Raw genomic sequence first — 26,662 nt, forward strand, 5'->3', positions numbered from 1 at the left:
AACCATTCAAATTAAAAAGTGATATCAGGACTAGAAATTTGTGAAGGAATTCACCTCTATTTTTCTGATGAGTTTGACTCAAACTAAATCCATAGGTGGCAACTGTAGAAATTAGCCAATGTCTTAGAAAGTTGGTCTTTTTCCCCTCCCAAATGATGTATTTTGGGTTCATTCTTCCTTGGCTCTGGTTTAGAATCAGGGAAGGTAAAAAAAAACCATTTGCTATTTCCTCATCAACAGAGGAGAGTGAGGTAAGGCTATAGCACACAATGTAAGAGTCCTTGTGGGCAGCAAGGACCTCTGTGTGTTATTGCAGTAATAATAATTACAGGTAATTAATAACCATTATTTACAGCTCAGTACTGACTGCACTTGTCCACTGCCCAGCTGCCATTTGGTGTTCTCAGCAGATTTCCCTCAGGAACTTCAGCAGAAATAGCAGGAACCTTCATAAGATATTTGGATTTTGTTCCATTCTTGTATCCAGGGTATTATTTGGATCATTTAAGAGCTCAGCTTCACTTCTCAGTATTGTACCTCTTCTTCATCTTTTTAAAGGTGGCTTTTTTGTGGGCTTCTTATCCTGAGCACACATTTTATTAGAGAAACCTCAGCAAAGTCCTTGGAGTTCTTCGAAGTTCTCCCTCATGCAGCTGTTTGCCTCATTTGTTCCTTTTATGGAATTTATTTTCTCCAGTGGGCAGCCTGATGATCAGTTAGTTCTATGAAGGAGGGGGAATGCACATCCTGTGTACTTGAAAGGTCCTCACAAATCATTATTTGGTCTCCTATACCTCAAGTTTGTAAGAAATTCACAGGGGCCAGCCAGGAGGGACCTGGAGCTGCTCAGAGAGCCCAGAGGAGGCTCCAGGATGGGCAGAGGGATGGAGCAGCTCTGCTGGGAGGAAAGGCTGGCACAGCTGCCATTGCTCACCTGCACAGGAGAAGCTTTGGCTGAGCTCAGGGTGGCCTTGCAGGGCCTGAAGGAGCTGCAGGAAAGATGGAGAGAGACAATTGCCAAGGGCTGGAGGGACAGGAGCCAGGGAATGGCTGCCAGTGCCAGAGGGCAGGGCTGGGTGGGATACTGGGAATTAGGAATTGTTCCTGTGAGGTTGGGCAGGCCCTGGCACAGGGTGCCTGTGGAGGGATAGAATGTAAGAAAATCAAGATAGTGCAGAAGGCAATCTCACACCTGAGGAGCTGCAGCTGCATTAATCACCAAAGATTTGGAACAGGCCTGCCCTTAACAAGGCACAGCTGTGTCCAATAAGAAGACCAGTGCTACAAAAGAGTGGGGTGGCTGGTTGAGGGGAGAGATGGAGTTTGTTGGTTTTTCAGTGAAGAAGAAGGAGTTGGTGCTGTGAGGAGATACCCATGAGAAATCACGGAGAAGGTATGGGAGCTCTTACAATAAGATGACAGCAGCCCAGAGCAGCTGTGGCTGCCCCTGGATCCCTGGCAGTGCCCAAGGCCAGGCTGGATATTGGGGCTGGGAGTGACCTGGGACAGTGGAAGGTGTCCCTGTGATGGCACTGGATGAGCTTTAATGTCCCACCCATTCTGTGATTCTTTGCCTGCTGTCTTTATCATAATGAGTATCCTCTCCTTCTAGGGGAATGCAGGACAGCTGCTCACCCATCCTTCCTGCAAGGGGCATTAGGGACAGCAGGAACAGCTCAATGGGGACAGGGCCATATGGGGTTTGGGCTGTTCCCTGCTCACAGAGTGCTACGAGCTCCCCCCAGCTTGTGTGGGCAGAGCAAACCAACAGTGATTCAGCCGTCATTAAATTAGTGCAGATGTCTCCTGTAGCCTCCCACAGGAGTCTTTCCATGAGCTCAGACAATTTGGATAAAGGTCTAGACTAAATCATTGCTAAGTCTATATGGATTCTGGCTGGCTTGAGATTGACATATGTTACACACTTCCAGCTCCTGGGATACCGATTTGTATGCAAGTTGTCTGTATCTGTGCTGAGCCAGAGCTTCTTTTTTGATGAGATGCTGACCCCAGATTTTGAGTGTTTGGAATCACAGGTAGCTCAGGTGCTTATAGCAAACGACATAAATATTCTGAACAGTTCCCACACTTATAGCCCTGCTAATTTTGCTTCCTTTGAAACAAATTAGGTTATCTGGTGTGTCAAAAAAAGGTGATAATTGTCCCTGAGACTTCAGCCTCCAAATGTCCTGGGCAGGGGTCTGCAGGTCTCAGTTCAGGTTGCTAGAGGATCAGAGGTACCACATCACTAGAAATCCTGCTGGAGCAGGCGCAGTGCTTCATTTCTGCATATTTAATACTGCCGATGTGTAATGGTTTATGCATCCTCTCCCTGCTCAATTCTTCCAGAAAAGCATTAACAAAGGCAGAAGCAATGATCTTTCTCTAGTGGTTTAAGGAATATTTCAAATTTAATGGTGTTGCAAATTGATTGCATTATGAGAGACATAACCTTTGCGAGTGAGTTTGTAAGAAATTCACAGGAATGCATGACTTAGTGGAAATGCATGGGAAATTACATTAGGAAGCTTTGGAAACCACACGAGTGATGAGGCAAATAACTCCTTGTGAAACTGCATGAAATGATAATAACTAGTTTCAACCAGGTTCCTCCAAATAACTTACAATTCTGCATGAGTTATCCCTAATAAACATCTAACTGCAAGAAAAGAGGGAAAAATAATCAAATTATCCTCATGTTACATCTATTCATTCTGATGTATGACACTCTGATGTTGCTATGTAATTGCAAACAGAGCAGCTCTGAGGAGCTGGTTCTGGTTTGTTTGACATCTCATAAGGAGTTTGTTTTGCAGCATTTCCTAGTTGTGTTTATTTTCACATTCTAAGTAATTTAAAAGATATTTCAAGTAAGAAAAAATTGCTACTGCACCCCTGTGAACAGTTCACAGGTTACTGTAAGTGCACTAGAAATCAGTCATATTGTCACCTGTAAGCAGATAGTTTATAAGAGAAGCAATATCTAAGTACCCACAATTTAATTTTTCAGCTCTCTTTATTTCACTGTTACCTTCTCAACAGCTTTCAATTTTAGCTCGAGCTGGCTGCAGAGCTGATGTTTATATTTCTGCACTGTAGCTGTGTTTGACAGCCAATTGCTCGAGAAGAGCTTTCTATTTGCACTGCCAGCTTTACACATTATGTGGTTTTAGACAGTACTTACTTCCTTGTTCAGACACTGAAGGATGTTAAGCAGTAATCTTAAATTTGAAAAATTACCTTCCAAAAAAAAAGATATTTTACTGCTTTCAGGCTGGTTTTATTAAATATTATTAACAGGAGACATCCTGCATGGATTTGAAAGTCTTTTATTAAGAAGGAAGACAGGTTAAATATATTATCTCTGGGACCCTCCCAATCATTTTGAGCAAAACATGAGAAGAAGCCAGGCTGGTGAAAGCAGCTGAAAGCAAGGCCTTGAAGGATTTTAAAATCATGACAGCTAAATATGCTTAAATAAATAGAAATATCTTCTCTGCTTTGACCACTCTGGCCTGTTGTACTTTTCTGTGCCTCGACTGATCTAGGCTCTAAGCTTGTCTAGTTTGGCAGATTTTGTAAGCAGCCTTCAAATTACTGCTGTGCCTACATAGTGATTAACTTTTTATTCCTCTTCTGCAATGCAAAGACTATGTGTTCTGAGCTATGGCTTTGACATTCGCTTGAGGAAGTCATTTCAACAACACAAAGAGATCTTGGTGCTCAGCTGCAGTGAACTCTGGGCCTGAGAATGAAGCCTGGCAAGTTCTAATAAGCTTTTAAGGAGGAAAGGAAAAATACAGCTTAAACAACAAGGCAGAAAAGCTCAGAACATGGTGAATAAGGTGATGATGATTAAATGGACAGCAGAGTAGGATTTGGGATGTGGGAACTGCTGAGCTTCTGGCTAACCTGTGGAATGGGAGTTCCTATAGCTTATGGTTTTGTACAGCCAACTCCATATTTTGTCTATATTGAGGATGGATCACAGGTTAGCTTCTGCTGGCAATAAAATTGACAGCCCGAAGGGAAGAGCCCTCTGAAGTCATTCCTAGAGGCTTCACAGGCCTTACATGTAGCAAAAACTACAGCACTGTTTGTGTCCAAGACTGACAAGCTGGAGGAGGGAGCAAATGGCTTTGCTGCTCTTTCTCTGAGTTGGGAAAAGAGTGACAAGTGCAGGAGGAGGCACTGTTAATTATAATGCCTGAAGCACTGGAATTGTTAATGTAAGAGCTTGACCCCAAACAGTGGGAGATGACAGAGACTTTTTTTCCCCCATAAAGACACAAAAGAGGGAATGTGTTTTACAAGACTAAAGCTGCATGCAATTTTTGAGGCTCTCTGTGCCCAGCTCTCAGATCTCCTGTGGTGAACCACTGTTCACTGTAGATGAAATAATAGGGAAGTAAATGAGATGGGAAAGGATTCCTCTTTGGCAGCGTGACACAACTTCATCTCATGCTTCCAAGTGTCAGGAACAGTTGGGTTAAAAAAATCCAGAGCTGCTTCCAGGAGCGGTGTGTGCTGGAACAGGAGAAAGGAACAGCAGTCTGGCTTCAGAAATAGTTGCATGAACTCCCAGCTGGGCAGAGAGCCAGCTACAAAAAGGTGCCAGCCATCTGAGGCCACTTGCCACGGGACATTTGGGCATTAAGGAGCCGGGGACCGGAGGCGCCAGGCCAAGCAGCGGTGGGACGGGTCAGGTGTGGCACGGCGTTCTCAGGACAGAAGGGAGGACAGATGGTATTCCCAAATGGAAAGGGCCAAGGCCAGAGCTAGGCAAACAGAAAGCTTTAGCTATCATCTGGCTTAACATAAGGACTCAGAAACAGCAAGGTATGTGAGGAATGTGTGCAGGAAAAATCAGGCTGAGAGCGGGGTTTGGGTGGGAACAAAGCACCTTGTCCTTGTCACCATCACAACCACAGGTGGGGTTGGGGGAGGCTTTGCATGGGCTGTCAACAGTGAAACAGCACCAGAAATGCCTAAAAATTCTAATTGCAAATTTGTATGGAGATTAACTGGAGATAAATGCATGAAGCTGTCTAAGAATGGCTTGAGCAGTCCCACGGTCTGGATGTTTTTTCCTAATGTGAGTCTTTGAGAGACTGAATGTGGGTTTATCTCTTCCTCTGCTCCTCCCATTTGTAAAAACAAGTAGAGCTGTATTTTTTTTTTTTCTCCCAAGACATTAAACAAAATTAGATATTAAAGACTGTTAAATCAGGCTGGTAAGGAAGGCAATAAATGATACAGAAAGGACCAATGGCACTGTGGCCAGGAAGGATTCAGATCAAGATTCAGGCAGGTTCCTGAGCTCTTTCCTTGCATCAGCTGGTCATAATCAGTGGATTAAAATAACCTGACTGTTAGAAGCCAGGCTTGTCTGCAGTTTTCAAACAGCAGCTCACTCCACTGTGTTGTGGGATGATACCAAAAGGTAAGCAATGAAAAGTCATTTGTGCACAGTTGCAGCATAAATATAAACAGAGACAAAATTAGCAAATCAAATAGAATAAAAAAGCAGTAGCAAAGAATAAACAGAAACATAAAAGAAGCCATCTGGAATCAAAGATACTCAAATGACATGGTAGGAAACTGAGGCAGACAAAAGCAGAGATTACACTCTTAAATGAAATTGTTAGGGATATTACTGCTTTAATTCCCTTTGAATCTGGCTCTGAAACTGCAGCTGAGTAGTGTGAGCAGTAATGTTCTTTGACAGTTACTCCAGAGGCTTCAACTTACATGATTCCTGGATTTTAAATGGAACCTTTGTCATCCATGGACATGTCTGTTTCCCTTCTGAAAGTGTTCCAAGGACTGACATTATGTCAAGAGCATCAGCTCTGTGCCCCAATTTGTCATTACCCTGAATAATAATGCAGAATATTTGATTCTCCTCTTCCCCACTGTGCACTTATAATTCCCATTACTAAAGATGGGACCAACCTATTCACTGAGAAAATGAAAGATTGAAATATTAAATTGAAATTAAATTCACTTTATTAATTCTGTGTTGTGCGGAAGCAGATCAAATCTATTTATAAAAGTTTAATTAGGAATGACCCTTTAAACTGTGGGTCAACAATAAACATGCTCATTGTCCATGATGTGTCAGAGCACATCAAAAATGTACAGAAAAACTTCCTGTAACTCCTAAAGAGGTTCATGTTTTTAGGAAAAAATAATCCCTGCAAAGCCATGTGCAGAAAGCAATGCCTGAAGAGTAAGGTGCATTACAGTTTTTGAAAGCATTTTGAAGCTCAGCATACAGTTTTTGATATATATATAAAATGGTTGTAAAAGTCACTAACACCCTTCCATACTTTCACAGAATGAGTGAGAGCTTCTTAGAAGCCAGCAGTTTCAGAAAAGAGTCATAAAAAGCTGAAAATTCCATCTCCAAGTCCATTAAATGGGGTCTGCCTCATAAATGAGGAATTTTATTGCAAGGCAAAGGTAAAAAATAGAAGAAGAACCTGAAGCATTAGGACAGTGCTGGTGTCTGTGAAACATCAGGTGAAAATCAGTGAGGCACCCTTAAAAGAAAAGATTCCAGAGTTAGGACAGGGAAGGGTGATGCAAATTTTAAAATGAAGTTTTAAGGGCAGATGATTCCTTTTCCCTTGAAACAAGTATGGGCTAATTCCCTTGTAATTACATGAGGGTGAATTAATTACTATCTAACAAACTCAAATAAAAACTTGACGACATAATACCGCCTTCTCCTGCCTTAATTAAAAATGTCCAGGAGCATTTTCATAATGTGTAGATGCTTCCCCACATGAAATATCTCTATATTTATTCTTTTCTTTTTTTTACTGATATGAGGAAATTTAGATTACAGCTCCTCCCACTGATGAGGGAATCTATAATGGCTTGTTGCGTATCAAGTTGTGCATCAGCACCACAGATCTGAGAGGGCTGGAAGTGCCCAATCCTCCTGCAGAGGAAAACCAACAGCTTTCTGCTCATCTGGGCATGGCCCAGCCCCAAGCGCAGGATGCGCTCTCCTGATGGTGAACACATGGAATTCTTTGTGCTGAGCAGCCTGTTGTTTTGGCTGCCGTGGGTTTGCCAGGTAGCTGAGTGAGAGCAGGTGAGACAGCTCCCATCTGCAGAGGAGGCTCCTGAATCTGCTCAGAATTGCAAAGGAGCTTCACCAACCTCGCTCCCAGCCTTTGTCCATGCATTAAATCCCTGGCTGCTAATGCAGTTTGGAGCCAAGGACTTGCTAAGAAAACCTTGTTTGAAATGTGCTGAACAAAGAGTTATGGAATAGGAAAATTTAATAACAGTCCCACGCTCCTGGAGCTGTGTTTTACAGAAGAATAACACTTTTGCATCTGCAGAATACAGAGGCTCTTAGAATCAGTTTCATCTCTGCAGTTTCCCTGGCATGGATTTTAATTATACATGTTTGCAATGTATATACATGAAAGACTATAAATGCATTTTATACCCTTGAATAGTGTGTTGGCAGCATTTTAGACGTGCATTAGTGAAAACAATGTTAATTTTGTGGCAGTACCCTGTGTGTGCTGTTCCTGTTAGTCCTGGCTTCATTTATTACCATCTGTATTATCAGATAGAACAGCAAAGGAATTAATAAAGACTAGAAATTGCTCTAATCTGAGGGTTGATTTGGAGTGAATGTAATTTTTTAGGGAAAAAAATGATCTGTGCTGAGGCTACAGGGGAGCTATTAGTAAGGTATTAATACAGGGCATCTGCATCACCATTAAAACTCAGAGCTGCTCCAAAGTGACTCCTGTCTCCATAAATCCAGGCATGAATTGGGTGATGGACTTACATCTGCTGCTTTAAGAGAGAGAGGTGTGTCGATTTATAGTCCCTCAGACAGGGCAGTGATGGAGGAAGATGATTTCACTTCCTTTGAAGTCTAATGAAGTGAATCTCACATAATGGAAGTGATTTTACCTCTCTCTGAACAAGATGAGGTTCTCCAGTAAATGTTTGTTTGTTTTGGGGTGCTCTCTGGGCGTGGGACACTGGGGCAGATACAGACATTTTCTGTTTCAAGCAGAAATTCTTGTTGCATCTGGATTATGCTCTGAAAAAGGTCAGCTTTCATGAATAGGTGCAGCAAATAAAGCTGCAGATGTGGAAAGCAGTTTCATATTTACATTTGTGAGGCTTTTTTGAGCAGAAAGCACTATTCATTTCTCACATTCATTATGCCCTTCTATCATTCACCTAGATCCTATATAATTATGTGTTTAATGATCTTCACCCTTCACATGAACACAGCTTGCTGAAGCTTGACTCTTGCAGTAAATTATCATTCACGTCTGCTAGGAGAGAGGAAATATTACTTGGGAAAAATGCTCTGCTATCTGACTTAAGATTTCAGTCTGTGATATAACTTTGTAGTAGGTGATGATGACTTAATCTTAAATCTAAACAATAAAATGATTTTGGAGAAGTGGCTCTTCCATAGGTAATTTGTTATTATATTTTAATATTAGACTGTAAGGACTTCAAAACCTAGAAAAGTTGTCTTAAATATTTAAGTCAGTTTGGATGCTCCCCATAGATTGTAGTAAATGCCACATATATGTCTTGGCTTTTTTTTAATTAAAAAACTAAAAAAGAAAACAAACCCCACTTATATAAATCTATATATCCATATATCCCACATATAAATCTTTGGGTAAAAACTGATCTTCCACTCATCAGAGTTAGTTTCAACATTAATATTATAAGATGCTCCTATCTCTTGTACTTTATGTTTAGCCCTTCACCTTGTAGTGTTTCAAATAGCAATACTTGAATAACAAATAGCAATTCTTGCTTTTGATACAATGAAATTTAACTTATTAGAGGAAACAATTAATGGTAATTATAGACATTTTTATAATTTTAACTGTTGGTATATCACTGGAACTACAAAGGTTTTATAGCTCTGCATTAATATCTACCAGAACTGATTTATGAACCATAACTGCTGTTGGATATTATGGGTAAAACCTGAGATTACACACACAGCCTCTCTTAGTTATTAGCAAATAGCAAATTCTACAATGTTTAAGCCTTTTCAAATGTCTGTGTGGGATATCTGGTTTATTCTTAAAAGTTCAGATTTTAGCTTTTTATTGTGTGGCTGGGTGAGCTGAGATGTTCCCAATTCCTGTGCTGAGCTGTGGGTGTCCAGACAATGCTGTGATATTACATCACTCTAACTCAGCTCTGAACACGCTGCCAAAACCTTCATATGCAATGTTAATGCCATATAGATTTTATTCAGGGAGCAAACAGATGCTTAAATTATAAACAATCTGTTTAAAACACAGATTCTGGATTGATCTTTACAGGCTCTGGGGCTCTGAAAATAAGGGTCATAAGGACAGTAATTCTAAATCCAAAAGGAATTGTGTTAACTTTCTGAGCAGACCAAAATGTGACACCAACCAAGAGGAGAGGGCAGTGCCTCAGTAAATGGGGCTGATTGTTCTCAAGAGGAGCTGATGGCAGGTGCAAAAAAGAAAAGCAGATTGAACTTTTGGAAAAGGGACTCAGCTGTCACTTGACATCTCTGTGTGCGTTCCTGTGGGCTGGGTAGAAAGAGTGAACTGGATTGAGTCATGCATATTCACAGCTAAAGTGCTCTGAAAAAGTTGTTAAAACAATGGTGGGGTAATAAAATGCTGCCCAGCAAAACAGAGAGGATGAATTTACACCTCGTGTGGGTCGTGGGAGTTGTGCCATTATTGCAGAGCAGGGAATGCACTGGTGGCCAGGATTGCACTGGGAATGGCCTGGTGGCCAGGATTGCACTGGGAATGCACTGGTGGCCAGGATTGCACTGGGAATGGCCTGGTGGCCAGGATTTTCTCTCTGTAACAAACCAGATGAACAGGGAAATCAGCCCTGGCTGCTGCTGTCCACTGTGCTCTTTGCAACAGAGAGAGCTTTGTGTTTGCTGAGCCCTTGAACAGCTGAATTCCTGAACAGGTGAGCTGCAGATACAACTGTTTGTGACCAATTGTGGGCAGGAGGACCTGCAGAGCCACTTGGGCCATAAGAATCTCCTGTGGTTTGGCTGCCGCTGGTGTTACAAGGCTTTTTTCCACACCTATTTTAATATCCTAATGCCAGCTCTTATTCTAAACGATGCTGCTGCCTGGCCCTGGCAACCCCTGCTATCAATTGAGAGTAAAATGCATAACCAGCAACAACTTCTGTTGAGCTGTCTGCCCAGAATGAGCAAACAGGAAAAAGCCTTTAGTGCAGGTTGTAACTCATGCTGCAACCTAAGCAAGTTGTACGTATTTCCTTCAGACTGTCTTTTGTGAGGCAGAGATAAATAATAATAGATGCAAGTTACATTTTTAATGATGTTATTCACTTCTTATTGATCATATTGAGTGTGTTGGACCTAACAGTAAACAGAATTTAAACCCCTATTACTGGGTATTCAAGTTATTATCCTGTATTTTTGAATGTGTTGACAGTGATACATATGATCCAACCAGTTCCCATTCTCACAACTTAAAAATTATTGGAGATAATCTGATATGCAGTATTTGGCTCTGAGCCTAAAAAAAAAAAAATCAATGAAAGTCCTTTGTCCCCTGGTTTTTAATTAATAAAAACATTAAAAATAAATAATATCTTTCTCATACTGCTTCAGTTTATTGTAATTCTCTCTTGTTTTTTGAAAAGCCAAACACAAATTTAATGGAATTTTTTTTCTTGATGGGGCTTTGAGGAGAATAGAAAGATGTGTGCAAGTGTTTTTCTACCAGGGCATGTACTTTTGGAATAAAGATCTTAGAAACTTTTAAGTTCTGCAAAGATCTGAGTTGTGATAGGGTTTTTAATTTCTCTGACTGCTGTCTGTGACAAGATTCCATAGATGCCAGTGTTCAGCCATTTCCAGTCACCTGGAAATAAGTTGAAAGTAATAACTAAAAAGAAGAGGTTAGATTAAAACATATGCTATGGTTAACCCTTCCCTCACCCTTTGATCTAATAGGTTAAGGACATTTTGTACTTGTTCCTTTGGGCTGATGATGGTTCTGAAGGCATTTACATTTTAGAATGGGGATTTAAAATATATATAACAGCTGCTTTTTAAATAGAAAGTCTAATTATGCCTATGATTGCATCAATTTTTGATTAGTATGCATACAAATCCCTGCTCTCCATGTGTATTCAAGCTGAGCTGTGGATCACTGGTGCTGGGATTGAAGCACAAAGGATCAGCTGACAAAATGTAGAGTTAGACCAAAGAAAAATTAAAACAACCCCAAAATTCCTTGTGTACATTTTTTTTTGTCTCTAAAATGCTTTTTTTAAAATTTTTTTCTTCTATTTAGCTACACACAGACCTGGACCCTGGCAGCAGCAAAATCAAATATATCCTGTCAGGAGATGGAGCTGGAACCATCTTTGTGATCAACGACAAGACTGGAGACATCCACGCCATGAAGAGGCTGGACAGGGAGGAGAAGGCTGAGTACACCCTGACAGCCCAGGCCGTGGACAGGGACACAAACCAGCCCCTGGAGCCCCCCTCAGAATTCATCATCAAGGTCCAGGACATCAATGACAACGCTCCTGAGTTTGTGGAGGGCCCCTACCACGCCACGGTGCCAGAAATGTCTGTAGTGGGTACGTATGTGCGAGCTCTCCCTGCTCACAGCCTGGGCTGTGCCAGGAGGCTGTTGAGTTGGTGATGAATAATAAGGTATTTATTATGTTGTTAGCATTCATTTGCTTATTTTCAAATCTTTTCTTGGCCAGAGCTTTCGTCTGCAGCACAATAGCCGAGTCCCTCAGTAGTAAGGAAATGATTAACAGCTGTATTAATGTCTCTTTGTCCAACAACACTTTAATGGGCTAAATTTATATTTCCCTTCTGACACTGCAGTTAGAGAATTGTTATTGAGAAGGATTTATCAAGATTTGCTCCAGCATGATGCTTTAATCCTATTGATATTTTGTTGATGTTTAATTATCTGTTTGTTGTTTTCCTACACTTGCAGGGCATTGATACATACTTATTTGTTTTCCTCTAAGTGCAACTCTAATCAGGGAAAAACATTGAAATGAAAGATGCTGTGTCTGGGAATTGATGGTTGGGCTGTAGAGTGGACTTAACCAATTAGCCACAGGATTTGCATGGATGATGGAAGGGAAAAGCAGAGAAAGCTGTGGAAAAAGATGGTGAAAAAGGAAATAAACTGTGTGAAAGCAGAAAAGAGAAAGGAGAAGAACATAATCTTCTTAGTGTATTTTACTTATATTTATTCATTTTGTCGGATTAGTGTGAATCTATTTCTTCGTGGATTAATATATTAGAATCTTTTCTGCATAGTTTTTCCCTGTGTGTGCAAGTGAATGTCCTTACAGAGGCAGATATTGACACTCCCCAGGACACACATAGAGTGCAGCTCACCTTCAGCTGTCACTGAAACCAAGGGAAGCAAACCCACCAAACCAAGAGAATCCATTTTAGGGCAATACAAAAATTCAGCATGAGCAAAGGCATCAAAATCTGGCTATGAAATGCAGAGGAAATTCTAATGCATTTTAGTGTTGGGTTGAGGATAATGTGCTTTTCAGTGATTTGTCTACATCTGTCAAAGCAAGGTAATTGAAGGAGTGCCAAGGCACTTTGTGGAATAAAGCAACGCCCTATCACAAAGTTTCAAAAACACCACTCTCTGTTATTTAGCTAAAAAGAGGAGAAATGTGAGGAGCCAGAACCATCCTCTCACTCACAGCACAGAGAGTTCCACCGAGTCATTGTCAAATGCAAGTGTGAGTGCACGGTCAAACCTGACACTTCATCTTTTAAATCAACTCTGCTCCAACAGATTTTCAAATCTTCATTGTGCCAAAAATGATATGTGATTTTTTGAGCCTGCATTTCAATTCTTTTACTAAACCATAGCATTTATATGTTGAGTTACTTTTAATTATACAGCAGCACAAACATAATATGGATCTGCTTTCAGAAGATATTTCAGCCAAGCTCTAGGTGAGCAAATTACTTAATTAAATAAACTGAGAATAGAAAACCAAACCAAAACAGAACAGTGTGGGAGAAGGAGGAAGGAAAATTGAATGCTGTCACTCCTTATGTAAATGGGATTTATGTAGTATTCTAGGAGAAAAAGGAGAAAGATATATGCAAGAAAAGAAAAGATGGTTTCTGATCACAAAACCTATATAAAAATATTTATATCTGTGCATATTTATATTCTGTGATAAAGACATGGCCTTTATTCAAGCAGTATGCACTGTAAAGAAGAGAAGAAAAAAACGCCCAAAACTGAAAACTTTGAGAGGAAACTAATCAGGAGATGAAGAAAAATCTAATAAATTGTTAACATGAGGTTTAAAAGATGGTAAATGCAATGAGAGTAAGGGAATAAAAGAGAATAAAAGATTAAATACTAGTGAAAGAGAGGTAAAGTAAGAATGGAGAAAGAGTGAAAGAGGAGGGAAAAGTGTGAAGAAAGGTAATGAGAGATTAATTATAAGTTAAAACTTCATGTAGGAAAACTATTATAGAGGATTGTAGCAGAAATGACCAATGGCTGGATGTAGTTTAGGGAATAGCAAAAGGGTCTGGCTCCACAGGAAAATGTTTCATCTGTTCCCCAAACATCTTGGGGAAAAGAGAGACACTGAACTGCCTCTGAAATGACAAAGTTCCGTATTCTTATGGTTTGCTAGGCTGCATGAAAGAGTTTTGTCCAGAAAAAAGCGTGTTCTAACAATAAAAATGGTTGTTAACATTACTAAAACAACCTATGTGGTGGCGATTTGCAATAGATTGGCTGACAGGTCTGGGGTTTATTACTGTGACTCTGAGAGTTTTGCACATTTATCCCTTAGGATCCCTGGCCCTTCCAGCTGTTTTACAGGACATTCCTAGGGGTGCAGATTTCCAAGCGGCTGCTCCACAGAAGCACCAATGTGCACCCCTGCTCTTTTGTTGAGAAACAAAATCTATTTCACTGCTGTTGCTTCAAAACTCAGAGAATGTTTCTGATTGCATTAATGGGACAGGAGTGAGTGTGAAGGCTCTGAAGTAGAGGCAGTGGAGTCTGTGTCTTAATCTCTGATGGAACCAAATGTCAAGGCTGCAAAGTAGAATATGAGAGTGCTACCCTTCATTAATGTTGCTGTTACTATTTCCTTCTGCTTTTTTCCCTTCACCCACAGGTAGCAACATCAAAAGATGAAGGAAAAGATTCTCTGTAGATTATTTCAGGTTTTTTGAAGTTTTTTTTAGTCCTCTTAAAATTAGATTAGCTCTTCTCTAATGTTTACCAAAAAAAAAATTGTCTCCTTTCAGAGTTCAAGGAATTTTCACTTTCCCCCCGCTAAGAGTATTTCACTTCCATTATCCACTTACTTAATTCCCTTAAAGAGATCTCCACCCACTGCCAATTACTTGCCTTGACTTGTGTACAACACAGACATCACTAGGCAGTGTTCTTACTTAGGATAAAACAAAGTTCTGCTGAACCTTTTCTTTCCTCAAAATGCTTATATCAATTTTCTGCTCTGAAACAGAAGAGGAACTCATATGCTCTCTATATATAGTGCTTATGTAACAAGGATGTGGTACAAGGCATTTTATTTTTGGGCCTCAGGGGAAGGCAATGCACGAAATACAGATGTAGGCTTTAACCTTCATTGTTCTAAGGTTCTAACACGATGCAGTTTTTCTAATAGGTGCCTTAGACCTGGGCTCATGCTCCTGGCTAGAGGAGATCTATTATAGGAATGTCAGGTGTTATTTTGACTATCTAGAACTGGAATGAAACACTATGGGGATGTGAAACCAGATTCAAACTGACAGAGAGCAGGTTTAGATTAGAGATGAGGAAGGAATTGTTCCCTGGCACAGGGTGCCCAGAGCAGCTGGGGCTGCCCCTGGATCCCTGGCAGTGCCCAAGGCCAGGCTGGACACTGGGGCTGGAGCAGCCCCAATGGGACAGTGGAAGGTGTCCCTGCCATGGCTGGGGTGGCACTGGATGATCTTTAGGGCCCCTTCCACCCCAGTTTTGGGATTCTGTCCCTACCTGCCAGCCCATGAGGGCTCTGTGTGTGTGCCAGCATCCAAGAGCCGCACGTGGCCGCGGCTTCATCCTCTGCTTGGTTTTTACTCTGTATTTTGGTGCTCTCTGGAAAATCCTGCTTCCCTGCTGAAACAAAAGGATTTGCATGGCTGTCCTCCCACTCGTGGTGCACAGAGGATCAGTATTACCCGGAGCTCTCTCTGGGAGGAGTGCTGCTCACTTCTCAGCTGTCTGTGCAGAACACACTCCCACACTCGCGCTCGCTGCCGGCCGCACCACTGCGCTCTGAGTTATTCTGAAATCATTTCTTTCTCTCTCTGAGCAAACACACCAGCACATTCCAGAAAAAAAAAAAAAAAAGTTTTAAGAACTAAACTGAATCTTTTTACTGTAATTCCCACATAATCTACCATAGTAAGCCCTGCTCCCCACCTCCAAAAATGATGAATTTGCTTGTGAAAGCTAATAGTGCATATGGAGAATATGTTCTTTGGTGAAACTGTGCACTTTAATCTTTTAATTATGGTATTAATTTTCTTAAAGAATTAAAGATCAAAAAGTGAAATCTGTGGAATTACTTCGTTATGGAAAGTATTACAAATAGGAAATAATTTAATTTTTTCTGTAAATCTTGTTTAATCACTTTTAAGCCTAAAAGGGCACACTGGGGTAGAAACTCAGTTAAAACCTTAAAAAAAAAAAAGGATTTATGTGTGCTTCTGGGAGTAAGAACCCCAAGACTCTATTTTTTTCCCCCCCCATTTGTCTGTGAGCTCTGTATCTATGCCTGCAACGAAGACAGAATATATGTAAATGAATGAGCAAGCTAAGAAGATCCATAAGGGTAATTGGAACAAGTTCTGTAGCTTATTTAAAGAAAAAAAAAAAAAAGAAAGAAAAGAGGAAAAAAAATAAAACACACCTTCCCTTGAGCATGTTCTGTTTCTGTGTTACCTTCTCAGCTACACACAGATTCATGAATTCCCCAAAACATGAGCAGAGGTGGTAATGGGAGCCAAAGTGGCTATTGTCTCCTGACAGCAGAGTTTTGGGAACCCTTTTTTCAGGGGAGGAATGAGGAGTGAAATCTCTTGATTTCGCTCTCGGCGAAGCTGGGAGTGTTTAGACAGCGAGTGTCATGTAGAAAGACAGGAGACAACTGAAGCAGAGTGACAAACGTGTTGGTGAAATAAAAAAGGACACAGATGGAAAAAGAATAAAAGCCAGAAGGGAAGAGAATTCTCTCATAGTTTGCCTGAATTAAGGTAAACAGGAAAACTTTAATTAAAAATTTCCAAATATTAAGGCTTCTCCTGACAGTCATAAAAAAAATAGACACAGTGGCATTCAGTCTGACATTGCTCTAGAAATGCTTTTGCCTTTGCCACTTGAAAATAGTAACAATATGGAAAAGCTTAGAATTATAATATATTTTGTCCTCTAATGCTTCCATGAAAGGTCTTTACTGGAAAGGGCTTAGGCTTTCAGTTGAGTCAGAATATCAATTTTCAGTTTTGGCACAAGCACATCTACTTAGGAATGTTTTCCCTTGAATCAAGGTTTGCCCTTGATTACACCACTGCAGATAAGAAATTCTATCATCTTTTTTTTTTTTTTTTTTTTTTTTTTTTTTTTTTTTTTTTTTTTTTTAAAGCAGAGCAGAGTTCTTTAGTCCAGCCAGGTGCATCAGGACCACTCTACATAGTGCAGCTTTGTTTTCCAGTTTACCCAAAGATATTTATTCTCTTCCACTTGCAAATTGTTTACAGAAGGACAAAATCTGCTCCATATGAAATCAACACGCAATGTCTGACATGAATAGTGATAAAATAACTTGACAAATCAGAAAGTTGTGATAAAAACCTGACCTGAAATGTCATCGAGATCAACCACACTGTCTTGCTGGGGTTTTTGTCATTGATTTTTAAGGCACTGAGCATGACTGTTAAATCAATGATAGTTTGTCACAAAATTGTGGAGTAAGGGGTCAAGTACACATTAGCCCAAAGGGTGAATGCAAAGGCAGTGCAAAAGCTAAGAGAAAAACCAGCAGATCTTGTAAAATATGGCAACAGTATGACAGCTGTTAAAAAGAAAGTATATTTTCATGTTGTCTTGTTCCTCCACTTGTTCCTCTTGTGGATAATCTCACACAGGAGCTGTGGCACTAAGGAGTTTTATGTGAGATTTCTTTGGTGAGTGTGTATGTGTGTTTAAAATGGTCACACACATCCTTCAGGAAGGGCTCAGGACATTCAACACCAGGGTTGGCTGGCTGTTCCTTAACCTGACTGGCTGTTGAGCCCTGAGAAAACACAGTTCTGAGCACCTGCTGCTATTTCTGTGCTTTTATTTCTCATGAGGTCCAATCAAAAATGTCATTATCTTTCTTACTGTTCTTATGTGCTCATTATGAGCTCGAGGACCATGATGAAATTAATAATCTTTAGGGGTTTATAGGCTGATCCTTTAGTTATCCCCCTCTATATTGTTCTATTGTACTAAACCAGTTAATTGACAATACAGAATTACTGAAATCTCTGGGATTGCTCCAAGCAGTGTGTGCCAATGGCAGGAAATACTGGAGTGTTGAGGTTCTGAAGGCACTGTCTGGTCCTTGGGGCAAGGCCTGACTTTCCTGTGCAAGGTGATGAGCTTCTGATGTGTGCTGGTTCCTGAGACAAACACTGCTTTTCTTCCTCTTCATTCACTGGCAGCAATTTGTCACAAATTGTCCATTTTTTGTACACATGCATTCCCTTGGCACAAAGTTGTGCAGATGACCCATAGTGAAGATAAACTCTGCAGGAAAAATCTGCAGGGATCAGAACTGAGGACATAGTTCCTTATGGAGCTCTTCCAAATAGAGAATTCATCTTTCCATGATGTTCCAGTTTTGGGATGAGGACAGACAGACAGAGCTGTCACATGTTGATCATGTGGTGGCAGAGCAGAGGAGATTTTGGCAGTATTAGGTGAATGTCCTGTGTACCTACAAGAATCTGTCCTTCTGTGGTTTTCCTCTTGACTCCTTGCCACAAACATCTTGTGCTTGTTGCAGATATTCTGCTTCTGAAATCCTTTGTGGTTGCCTCCATTTGTATATATCAAATGTGTCATTGTGTTTGTGTTCTGTGACTGTATGAAAATAAGTCTCTGACTCAGGTTTCTGATGCATTCTCTTCTGGTTAAAAGTTTAAATCTATTCTCAGCATGGATTTTTCACAATTTCCCCAAATGTAAAATTTTGAAGGGAAAAAAAAAGATGTTTCAAAGAGTGGTATGGTTTGGTTTTGCAGGCTTTGAAGTTGTGTTATCTCATTTTTCTAAGCAGCTTGGCTGGTGACATCAGCCCATTGCTGGCTGGGGGATGATGCCTAAGTGGAAAACAGAGGGATGGGAGGAAGGAGAGCAGCACAGGTTTCTGTCTGTGAAATGCCACAGAACTGGTCTGGAGCATAATCTCACCTTTCTCAATCATTGAAAATATAGACAAGGTCTCACCAAAAACGGTAGAAAGATCTAGGTGAGAAAATTAAGCTCAGTGTGATAATATTTTCACAGAAACTTTGATTACTGTGATTTCTGTTCCTCTGCCAGCATGAAGACTTGTCTTTGGAACATCAGGGACCAATACTCCTGAAATTCTTCATTAAGTGGCCTGTGTCAGACATCTCTCTGATGGACACACTTGAAATTTGGCAAAATGAGAAGCAATTCATAATCCTTTATTGTTTTCTCTGGCACTGGTCATTCCCCACCCTGCCCTGATGACACCTCTGTCTTTGGTTAAGTGCTGAATCTGCAGCTCCTGTGTTTCAGTGAGAGCAGCTCACGCTGCCTGTGGAGCTGCTGTCAGTAGGGCTTCCCCTGGAGCTTTGGGGCAGCTGATGGAGCTGTGCCCCTCCCTGGGGCCCAGAGGGGCTCTGCTGCCCTTTGCTGGCCCTGCAGTGGCCTGGGGGGGACAATATTTCAGAGCCTGCTTTTGCTCCCTGGGTTACAGCTGCTGGCACTCCAGGCTTTACTCTCCCAAACAAAGCCAGCAGAGCATCAAAGCCGAGAGATGGTATCAGCCACTTTCTGTTCTCACCACACAAAGTCATAAATGAAAGGATTTCTGCAGTAAACAGCCTAGGCTGCTTTATTATTTATTTCTATTTTTTTTACAATACACCTGAGCATAACCTGAAACTTCCATTGGAATCAACAAGACTTACAGTACCTTTTTTTTCTGCTTGGTAATACAGTGTACAGTGATCATCCAATTTTACTGCCTTTGCCTGGGGACCTTGCAGAATGAATGCTGATGAAATAGTCAATTGATTAGAGACAAGCAGTCTTTCAAAAAGTCCTGAACAGAAGAGGAGTTATTTCCCACTTCTCTCACAAATATCAATTAATATTCTATAGCGAGGGTGATATCTAAAGGGAGAATAAAAAAAAATAGCATGAAAGGAAAACATAATTCTTTAAGCCAAACATAAAATATGTTTTACCCTTCTGCTGTTGCTTGTGATGTTTCAAACCGTGTACTAATCCTAACAAACAGGCACCCAGGGGAATTTGCAAAGGAATACCTGCAGGCTCTCTAATGGCACCATCTCATAAGTTGTAGCAAGAAAGAACTGCCAGCCTTAAAGCTGAAAAAGAAGAAGGTCCCTTCTTGTTAGATCCACACAGGTAAACCCAGGTAACATCAGCCAGCATAATTGCCAGGGAGGAATCTACAACCCTAAATCCGAATATGTATTTCCGTTGTAAACTATCTCTGATTCCAAAATGTTACATTAAAGAGGCAGCATCAGAGTTCCAGAACAATTAGTTTATGCAGACAAGAAGTGGTGAAATATGCAGTTGATTAGGTTTGCCAGGCACGCTTCCCCCAGCCTCATTATCCAGCTGTGAGGAGCGGGGGCTGCCAGCCCGCTCCGCTCCTGCCTGCTCACACTGCCTCCTTCTCCAGGCACTGCCAGCTCCTCTCACACTTCTGCAGGCACACATTTGCATACAATATGTTTTTCCCATTTCCCTCACATGATAAGAAGCCCTTAAAACGGCACATGAGCAATCTGCACAAACACTGTTGTGCTACATGAGGCAGGTCATGCATTTGTGCAGAGGTTTTGACTCAAGCATGTACTGCATGGCATTAACATTCTTTCAGGGTTTCATTAGCCTCCTTAAGGATCTGCTCCAGCATTGAGAAATGTGTAACATTTGGGATACCTCTTCTGCTTATGGAGATAAACATCATTTAGTGTTTCAAAGGTATGAAAGGATTATTTTTCTGTCGGAACCAAGAAACAGCTTCTTGCATTTTCCTGCATGGTGCTACATAATTTATTATAGACCAAGCTGCTAGATTCTTATAATTTCTTTCATTGAGCCACATTTTTGGGTGCTAAAAGCTTTAGTTTAGATTATTCTTTGGTTTAGATTACCATTTCTTTAGCGCAGCATCTGCCATCCCCTATTGGTCTGTAAAGTCCTGAAAATTTCTTTCTGTGCATTTCAGTGAGATTGCAGTCAACTACTTATATAAAACAAAGTGGCAAAATAAGCAACTAATGTTTTGTCACTCAAGTTCAATATCAAAACCAAAATATGAACTGTATCAGTAGCAGTTTATTTCAGAAAGTGTTGACAGGCATCTATGTGAGTATATAAGTGCACACAGATGTTTAGACAGAGATATACACAAGAGAAAATGGCCTTAAAGTGTCTAGGGGAGGCTCAGGGTGGGCACCAGCAGGAATTTGCCCATGGAAAGGCTGCTCAGGCCTTGGCAGGGGCTGCCCAGGGAGCTTTGCAGTGCCCATCCCTGCAGGTGTCCCGGGAAGGGCTGGAGGTGGCACTCAGGGCTCTGGGCTGGGGACAAGGTGGGCATCGGGCACAGCTGGGACTCCATGGGCTGGGAGGGATTTTCCAACCTTAATGGTTCTATGATTCTGGGATTCTATGATGAAATTTGATGTAAACAAACCAGAAATTCTTGCAGGGTACTCCTTGTCCTGTTTGGTGGAGTGTCAGCTCCTCATGCCTGCCATTCCCGGAGGGCTGCAATTAGAGACTGAGACTTTTTTTGGGTACAGCCACAAAAGAGAGGAGTCACAGGGCTGCAGTTTAGTCATTCACATTAGCTGGCCAATTTCATTTCTGTTCCTCTCTGGTCAGCCAAAAAAGTAGCATTCCAGGAGAAGATGATTCTGTCTTCCTCCCTCAGGTAGAGCAGGCAGCTGGTGCAGCAAGGAGTCTAATTTAGCCAGTCGAGCCTAAAACTGAGTTGTGTGAACAACCCTCTTTTCCTTCTTCCTTACCTTAATCATCATAAACAAGATCATGACAGCATCACACTATTTCACTACTTAGAGTCAAATAAATTACAGCTGGGAAAGACAAATTACCCTATTAGTTAATCTTCCTGTCTTTCTAGGGTTTTCCCTTAGAATACATTATTCCAGCATCCTGTGCAAGAGAGTGAACTCTTCACTGAGGAGGATTCTGTTATTTCCCTTGGGAAGTTATTCCTCCTTGTGCAATTTCTCATTGTAAGGAAGCTTTTGTTGTTGCTTTTCTCTTTGCAGAAGATAAAGAAAAGTCTTGTATCTGTGTATTTATGTGGTTCTCATCACCAACATACCAGCATTACACCTGTACCATACACAAATTTTCTTTCTCATTTCTGCCTCTAGAAATGATTGCGTATTGGATTCTGCCACGGAAACAGCAGGATGCATGCTGGCCTTCCTGTTTCTCCAGCATGGCAAGCACAGGTTGCCCATTTTTCCCTCAGTGGAGTGTTCTGACCTGTATCTCTATCTTTTACCTCTGCTTAGGGTGTCATCTATTGCCTCATTGATTAAATAAGGACACTTAAAAAGCAGATTTTTTTTTTTCATAATTTCCTATAAGTGTGGGAAGATGTGAAGCACTCCCCCAAGCCTCTGTCATCTGTCCCCAAAGCAGTCCTTGACATTTTTGTTGTTCTGAGGCTCTGTGGTTAGGGCAGCAGCAGCACCATGTGCTGGCAGCATTGCTTCCAAGGGGATTTACATCCTCTCCTGACAGAATCGTGAAATCATGGAATTCCTGGGTTGGGAAGGAACCTCAAGAATCATTGAGTCCAACAAACTCCTTGTCTCTCTTCTGTTTGTGGTTGTGTTTCCTGGCTCTTGGGGTCTTTGGGAGAGAACCTTCCTGCCCCATGGGATCTGATCCACAAATTGGACTCCTGGAGCTTTGGCAATGAACTAGCTGTCAATAATAATGATAAAATTACATAATTTTATGCAGAAGGTAGGGCTGAAATAATAACATATGATCTGCACAAGAACCCTTAACCACTCGTGCAACATTCCCACAATTTGTGTGTGTATGTATTTATGTATCTGCATGAACACCAAGATATGCAATGATATTTTATGTGGGTAATTTGCATATGTTAACAAGTTCTGTAGAGCTTTAAGCAGATTCCTATTTCACATACATTTTCTTTATTTGGTTAGTGAAACCTCTAATTCATAGGTTTTGTGTTTAGAAAAGGTCTCATGCAATAAAGCAGGATGATAAGGCTTGAAACAATGTTTTTCCATTTAAAAAAATAACAATGGAAAACTAATAAGAATAAGTTCCTTCAGCTTCGAGGCAGTCATAATTTACATGTCAAGAAGTTATGCAGGTTTTTATGAGATTATTGCAGTTTTATTCAATAAAAAATTGTTACCATGACAACAACTGTCATGCTACCTGTGAGATTATAGCAAAGAAGGACAGTGAAGAAAAGGCTTCATTTTGGAAAGAATGCTTATCTGACCTGCTGGCTACAAACAAAGCTTTGTGTGACCACCCCTGGCTGCGGGGCTTCCATCAGCCCAACTCCAAAGCCAGCTGCAGCATTGAAGCAGAGGATGCTCTTAGGGAAACAAAAGAGTTGGCAAATAATGGTGAGGCTTTGTCATGCAAATCCTCTCCAATACCTCATCAGGCTGGAAATCAGATCTTGAGAGTGAAATGGAGAATTCACCCTGTCAAGATTTGGGAAGATTAGGAGAGAAAGAGTGAGACCAAAAATGGCATCAGGAAAGGAAAATAAAAAAAAAAAAATTAAAAAATCCCCAGAAGTCCCTGGGAAGATGAGACAACATGGTCCCACCAGGTTTCATTATGGTCACGTTATTTATTTTTACCAGCCATTACAATCTTTCAACGAAATGGTTGTTCACTGAATATGGATTAATGTAAATTCTTGGCACCAACTATGCATTACGTCCTCTAGAACATTCAAATTTGATTTTTTGGAATTTTTTTTTTTCTCCCAGTAGGCAGATTTCACTGCCACACCCAAAGAACTTGCTTTCCTACTCCCCGTGGCAGCATATGCATTTTTTTTTCTGACTAATGTGCAGAATCTGTACCCTGACTTGCACATAAAACCACAGCCAAAACAACAGAAAAGCCCTAGCTGAGCACACACATCTTATTTTTTATGATGGTTTTTAATCTTAGTTTGCCAGCAAACACAGGCTTTCTCACCTAGCAATGTAAAAATAATCCTGTTGTTAATTGTGTCTCTGATTGCTGGCCTGTTGTAAAGACAGAGTAAAACAATCTGACACTGACAGAGTAAAACAATCAGCAATGGCTAATGGTTAAAGCACGTTAGAAGTGTTCATTAATTAACATCTGTTGAATCTCTGTGCAGTCTCTATTTATGGTGGGTAAATCCATATTTAAGAGTCATTAGCATTGCAAAAGTGTACCTGAGGAAAAAACACGCTAAGTTTTTTAACAGAACATCTGAAAATTTGCCTCATCTCTCAAGAAAAAAAGAATTTGGTTTACATAAGGCAACATTAGGTACATAAAGCAAAAAAGAAACAGTGATTATGTTGTTGGGCCAGATTATATAAAACTGCAATATTATTGTAATTAGGATAACAGTGACTTGGACTACAATAGTGGCTTTCTTATAAAAATGGCACCATTTCAAATTTATAGTTTCTGGCTAAATGAGTTTGTTGTAGCATTGACAAAGCAACAAACACAAGCCAAATGCAGTCAAAATTAAACACAAACAGAAACCTTAGCAGTTTATTTGCTGAGCAGAACCCAGAATGTTGTTTTTCCAAGAGCATTTACTTAATAAATGCCCTTCCCTGCGTTCTTACAGCTTTTTCAATGCAAAATTTTTATCTTTAAAACTTTAGGTGCATTATTCTTGTAATAAATATTTATGTGCGGGTAGTTTATAACCGCAGTGTCAGTCATGGAGTAAAATCCTGCTTAAATATTGGCAATCCAAAGCTTGGAGAGTTCTGGTGTGGATGTTGGCTAAAGAACACCGATGGTGACTGTGAGTTCCTGTTTTTCTGATTGCTTTTCACCATCAGGAATCTCTCAGCTCTCCAAACCTTATTTTTGCCCAGGTTCTGTCACCTGTGGGAGTGGGATTGGTGAACTCTGAGCACATTGCAGGGGAACCAGGGCAGCACTGACTTAGTAACATCACCTGCAGCTGCAGAGGGCACGGGGTTTGCTCCTAAGTATACTGATTATTGCCAGTGTGAGCAACATAATGTGGTGCGTTTCACACCTGCAGAAAATTTGACTCAAGGCATAAAGCAAAAAAAAAAAAAAAAAATCAAATTAAAGGTGATAAAATTTAAACTATGCTAAAGCTTAGCTAATTTCACAGTGGAAGCAATTTCTTTAATTTCTGTTGCATGATCGCTCACATCTTCCCTAAACAATTTTCATCAGTAAGATGGTTGGGAGCAAATGGCTGGATTTGACAGGCCTCAGAAGAGTGTGATGGTTGGGAATGAAGTGCTGAGTGGCACAAACTGGCTGGGGAAGAAATGGGTTTTAAGGAGGCAGGAGAATATTTCAGTTGTACATTCCTTTCATTAATTTTGTTAGGTGAGATTATAATCACACTTCAAGTAACCTGTAAGGGAAAGAAAAAGAAGATTATGCCTTTCCCCCTGCCTTATGTGTACTGTAACAGGAAATACTGACACACATATAACCCATGTATTTTTAATACATTTATAAACTTCAGTTGAACTTGGGATCTCAATAAGTGATTGAATTATTTTATATCACAAGAATGGTAGCTTAGCATCAGGATTTGAAGCAATGTTAGACACTGATTAACTCTTTTTATTAGGGTGTATTCAACTTTAGTATCTAATGAGCACTTGGTGCTTATCAAAGAATCAGCACATCCATTCAAGTCTGGGAATCTTGAAATAAATATCTATAGAAAGTCTTCAGGAATTCTCAAGTGAAGTAAGATAAGAATAGAAATTATATATTGAATCTTTCTAAACAAGCAATGTAATTATTTCTGAAGGCCTTTGAAATGAGAGCCAGCTAGGAAAATCAAACACAATCTCCAAGAAGTCAACAGTTTTATTTCTTTATTTTCCTTTGTATATAAAATATATAATGGAAACAAAATGAAACAGTCCTGATAAAATACTCCAACTAAAATTTTCACTTTGTGATGAGCCTTATCTTTCCCCAGCCCTGTCCCATTGTATGATGTTCTGCACAAACCTCTTCTGTCTTAGGAGATTACAAACCACCAGTTCTAAGATAGCAGGCACAGAAATGAGCACATCACTGCTACATCAGCCTGAATCCAGCTGGAGGAAGCTCTGAGCCTGCATTCATGGCTGGTGTCACCCTGGGACAGCAGCCCTGGGCTGCAGGGAGCCTGGGGATGTGCTGGGATGTGCTGGGATGGGCTGGGATGTGCTGGGATGGGCTGGGATGGGCTGGGATGTGCTGGGTCTGTGGGGCTCAGCTCCAGAGAGTCCAGGGAGATCAGCTGGGCTGAGGGATGGTTGTGTGTGGGAACAGCAGAAAGAGCCCTGCTAATGGGTGTGAGTACAAAAAGTGAACCAACAGAATTTCAGGGGGGAAATGATGCCTCAGGTTTGGCTTTTCTATTTTGTCAGACTCTGTGCTGTTTTAGTGTGTGGGTCTGGGCTTCATATGAGGGGATGGTGAGCTCTGTGCACAGAGCAGGGAGACAAAACAATTCCTGCTCCAGCTGGGCACCAAGGACAAATGATCCAAATCTCAGCCCAAGAGCACAAACCCCGTGGGCTGGAGAGAGAAAAACAAGCAGGGTGGGACTGCCTGGGCTAAGGCTGGAATGGGACAATGAACTGCAAGGTGCAAATGGAGCAGAACTGATCACAGTGACAGAGCCCGTGCCCGGCCGTGCATTTTGGGACCATTTTGGTTCATCTTGGGTGCAGCCCTGGCTGGGCTCTTGTGCTGCCCAAGGTGGATCCATCGAGGCCTTTTAGTAAATCCCTGCTTTATTTTGTAGCTCTGTCCAGCCTCTGTTCTAGGGCAGCCTCTCAAGGCATCAAACTTGTGAGATGACCCCATCAGCTACAGCTCCTCAAGACTTGTAACTCCTGTGGCCAAGCCACCACGGGGCCTTTTGCCCCTCTCTTCCTGCAAACTCTCTCATTGTTGTTTTCCCTGTTTCCTGCAGCCTGTGCCATGATCTCTCAGTGTGCCCAGGGCTGCTTCCCTTTCCTCTCTCCATTGAAGGAGGACATTGAGGGTAT

At 41.0% G+C, this 26,662-nt stretch overlaps 1 protein-coding gene across 1 annotated transcript in view; it reads left to right on the forward strand.

The window, feature by feature from the left end:
* The window catches only part of CDH8 (cadherin 8), a 148,067-nt gene that overhangs the window by 32,063 nt on the left and 89,342 nt on the right, over positions 1-26,662 (forward strand). Inside the window, exon 4 of the mRNA XM_058813798.1 lies at positions 11,349-11,643. Within this exon, the coding sequence (XP_058669781.1) occupies positions 11,349-11,643 (295 nt within the window). The remainder of the gene's footprint in view (positions 1-11,348; positions 11,644-26,662) is intronic.

The sequence above is a fragment of the Ammospiza caudacuta genome, chromosome 13 (genome assembly GCF_027887145.1).
Source record: "Ammospiza caudacuta isolate bAmmCau1 chromosome 13, bAmmCau1.pri, whole genome shotgun sequence".
In the NCBI taxonomy this organism is placed as follows: domain Eukaryota; kingdom Metazoa; phylum Chordata; class Aves; order Passeriformes; family Passerellidae; genus Ammospiza; species Ammospiza caudacuta.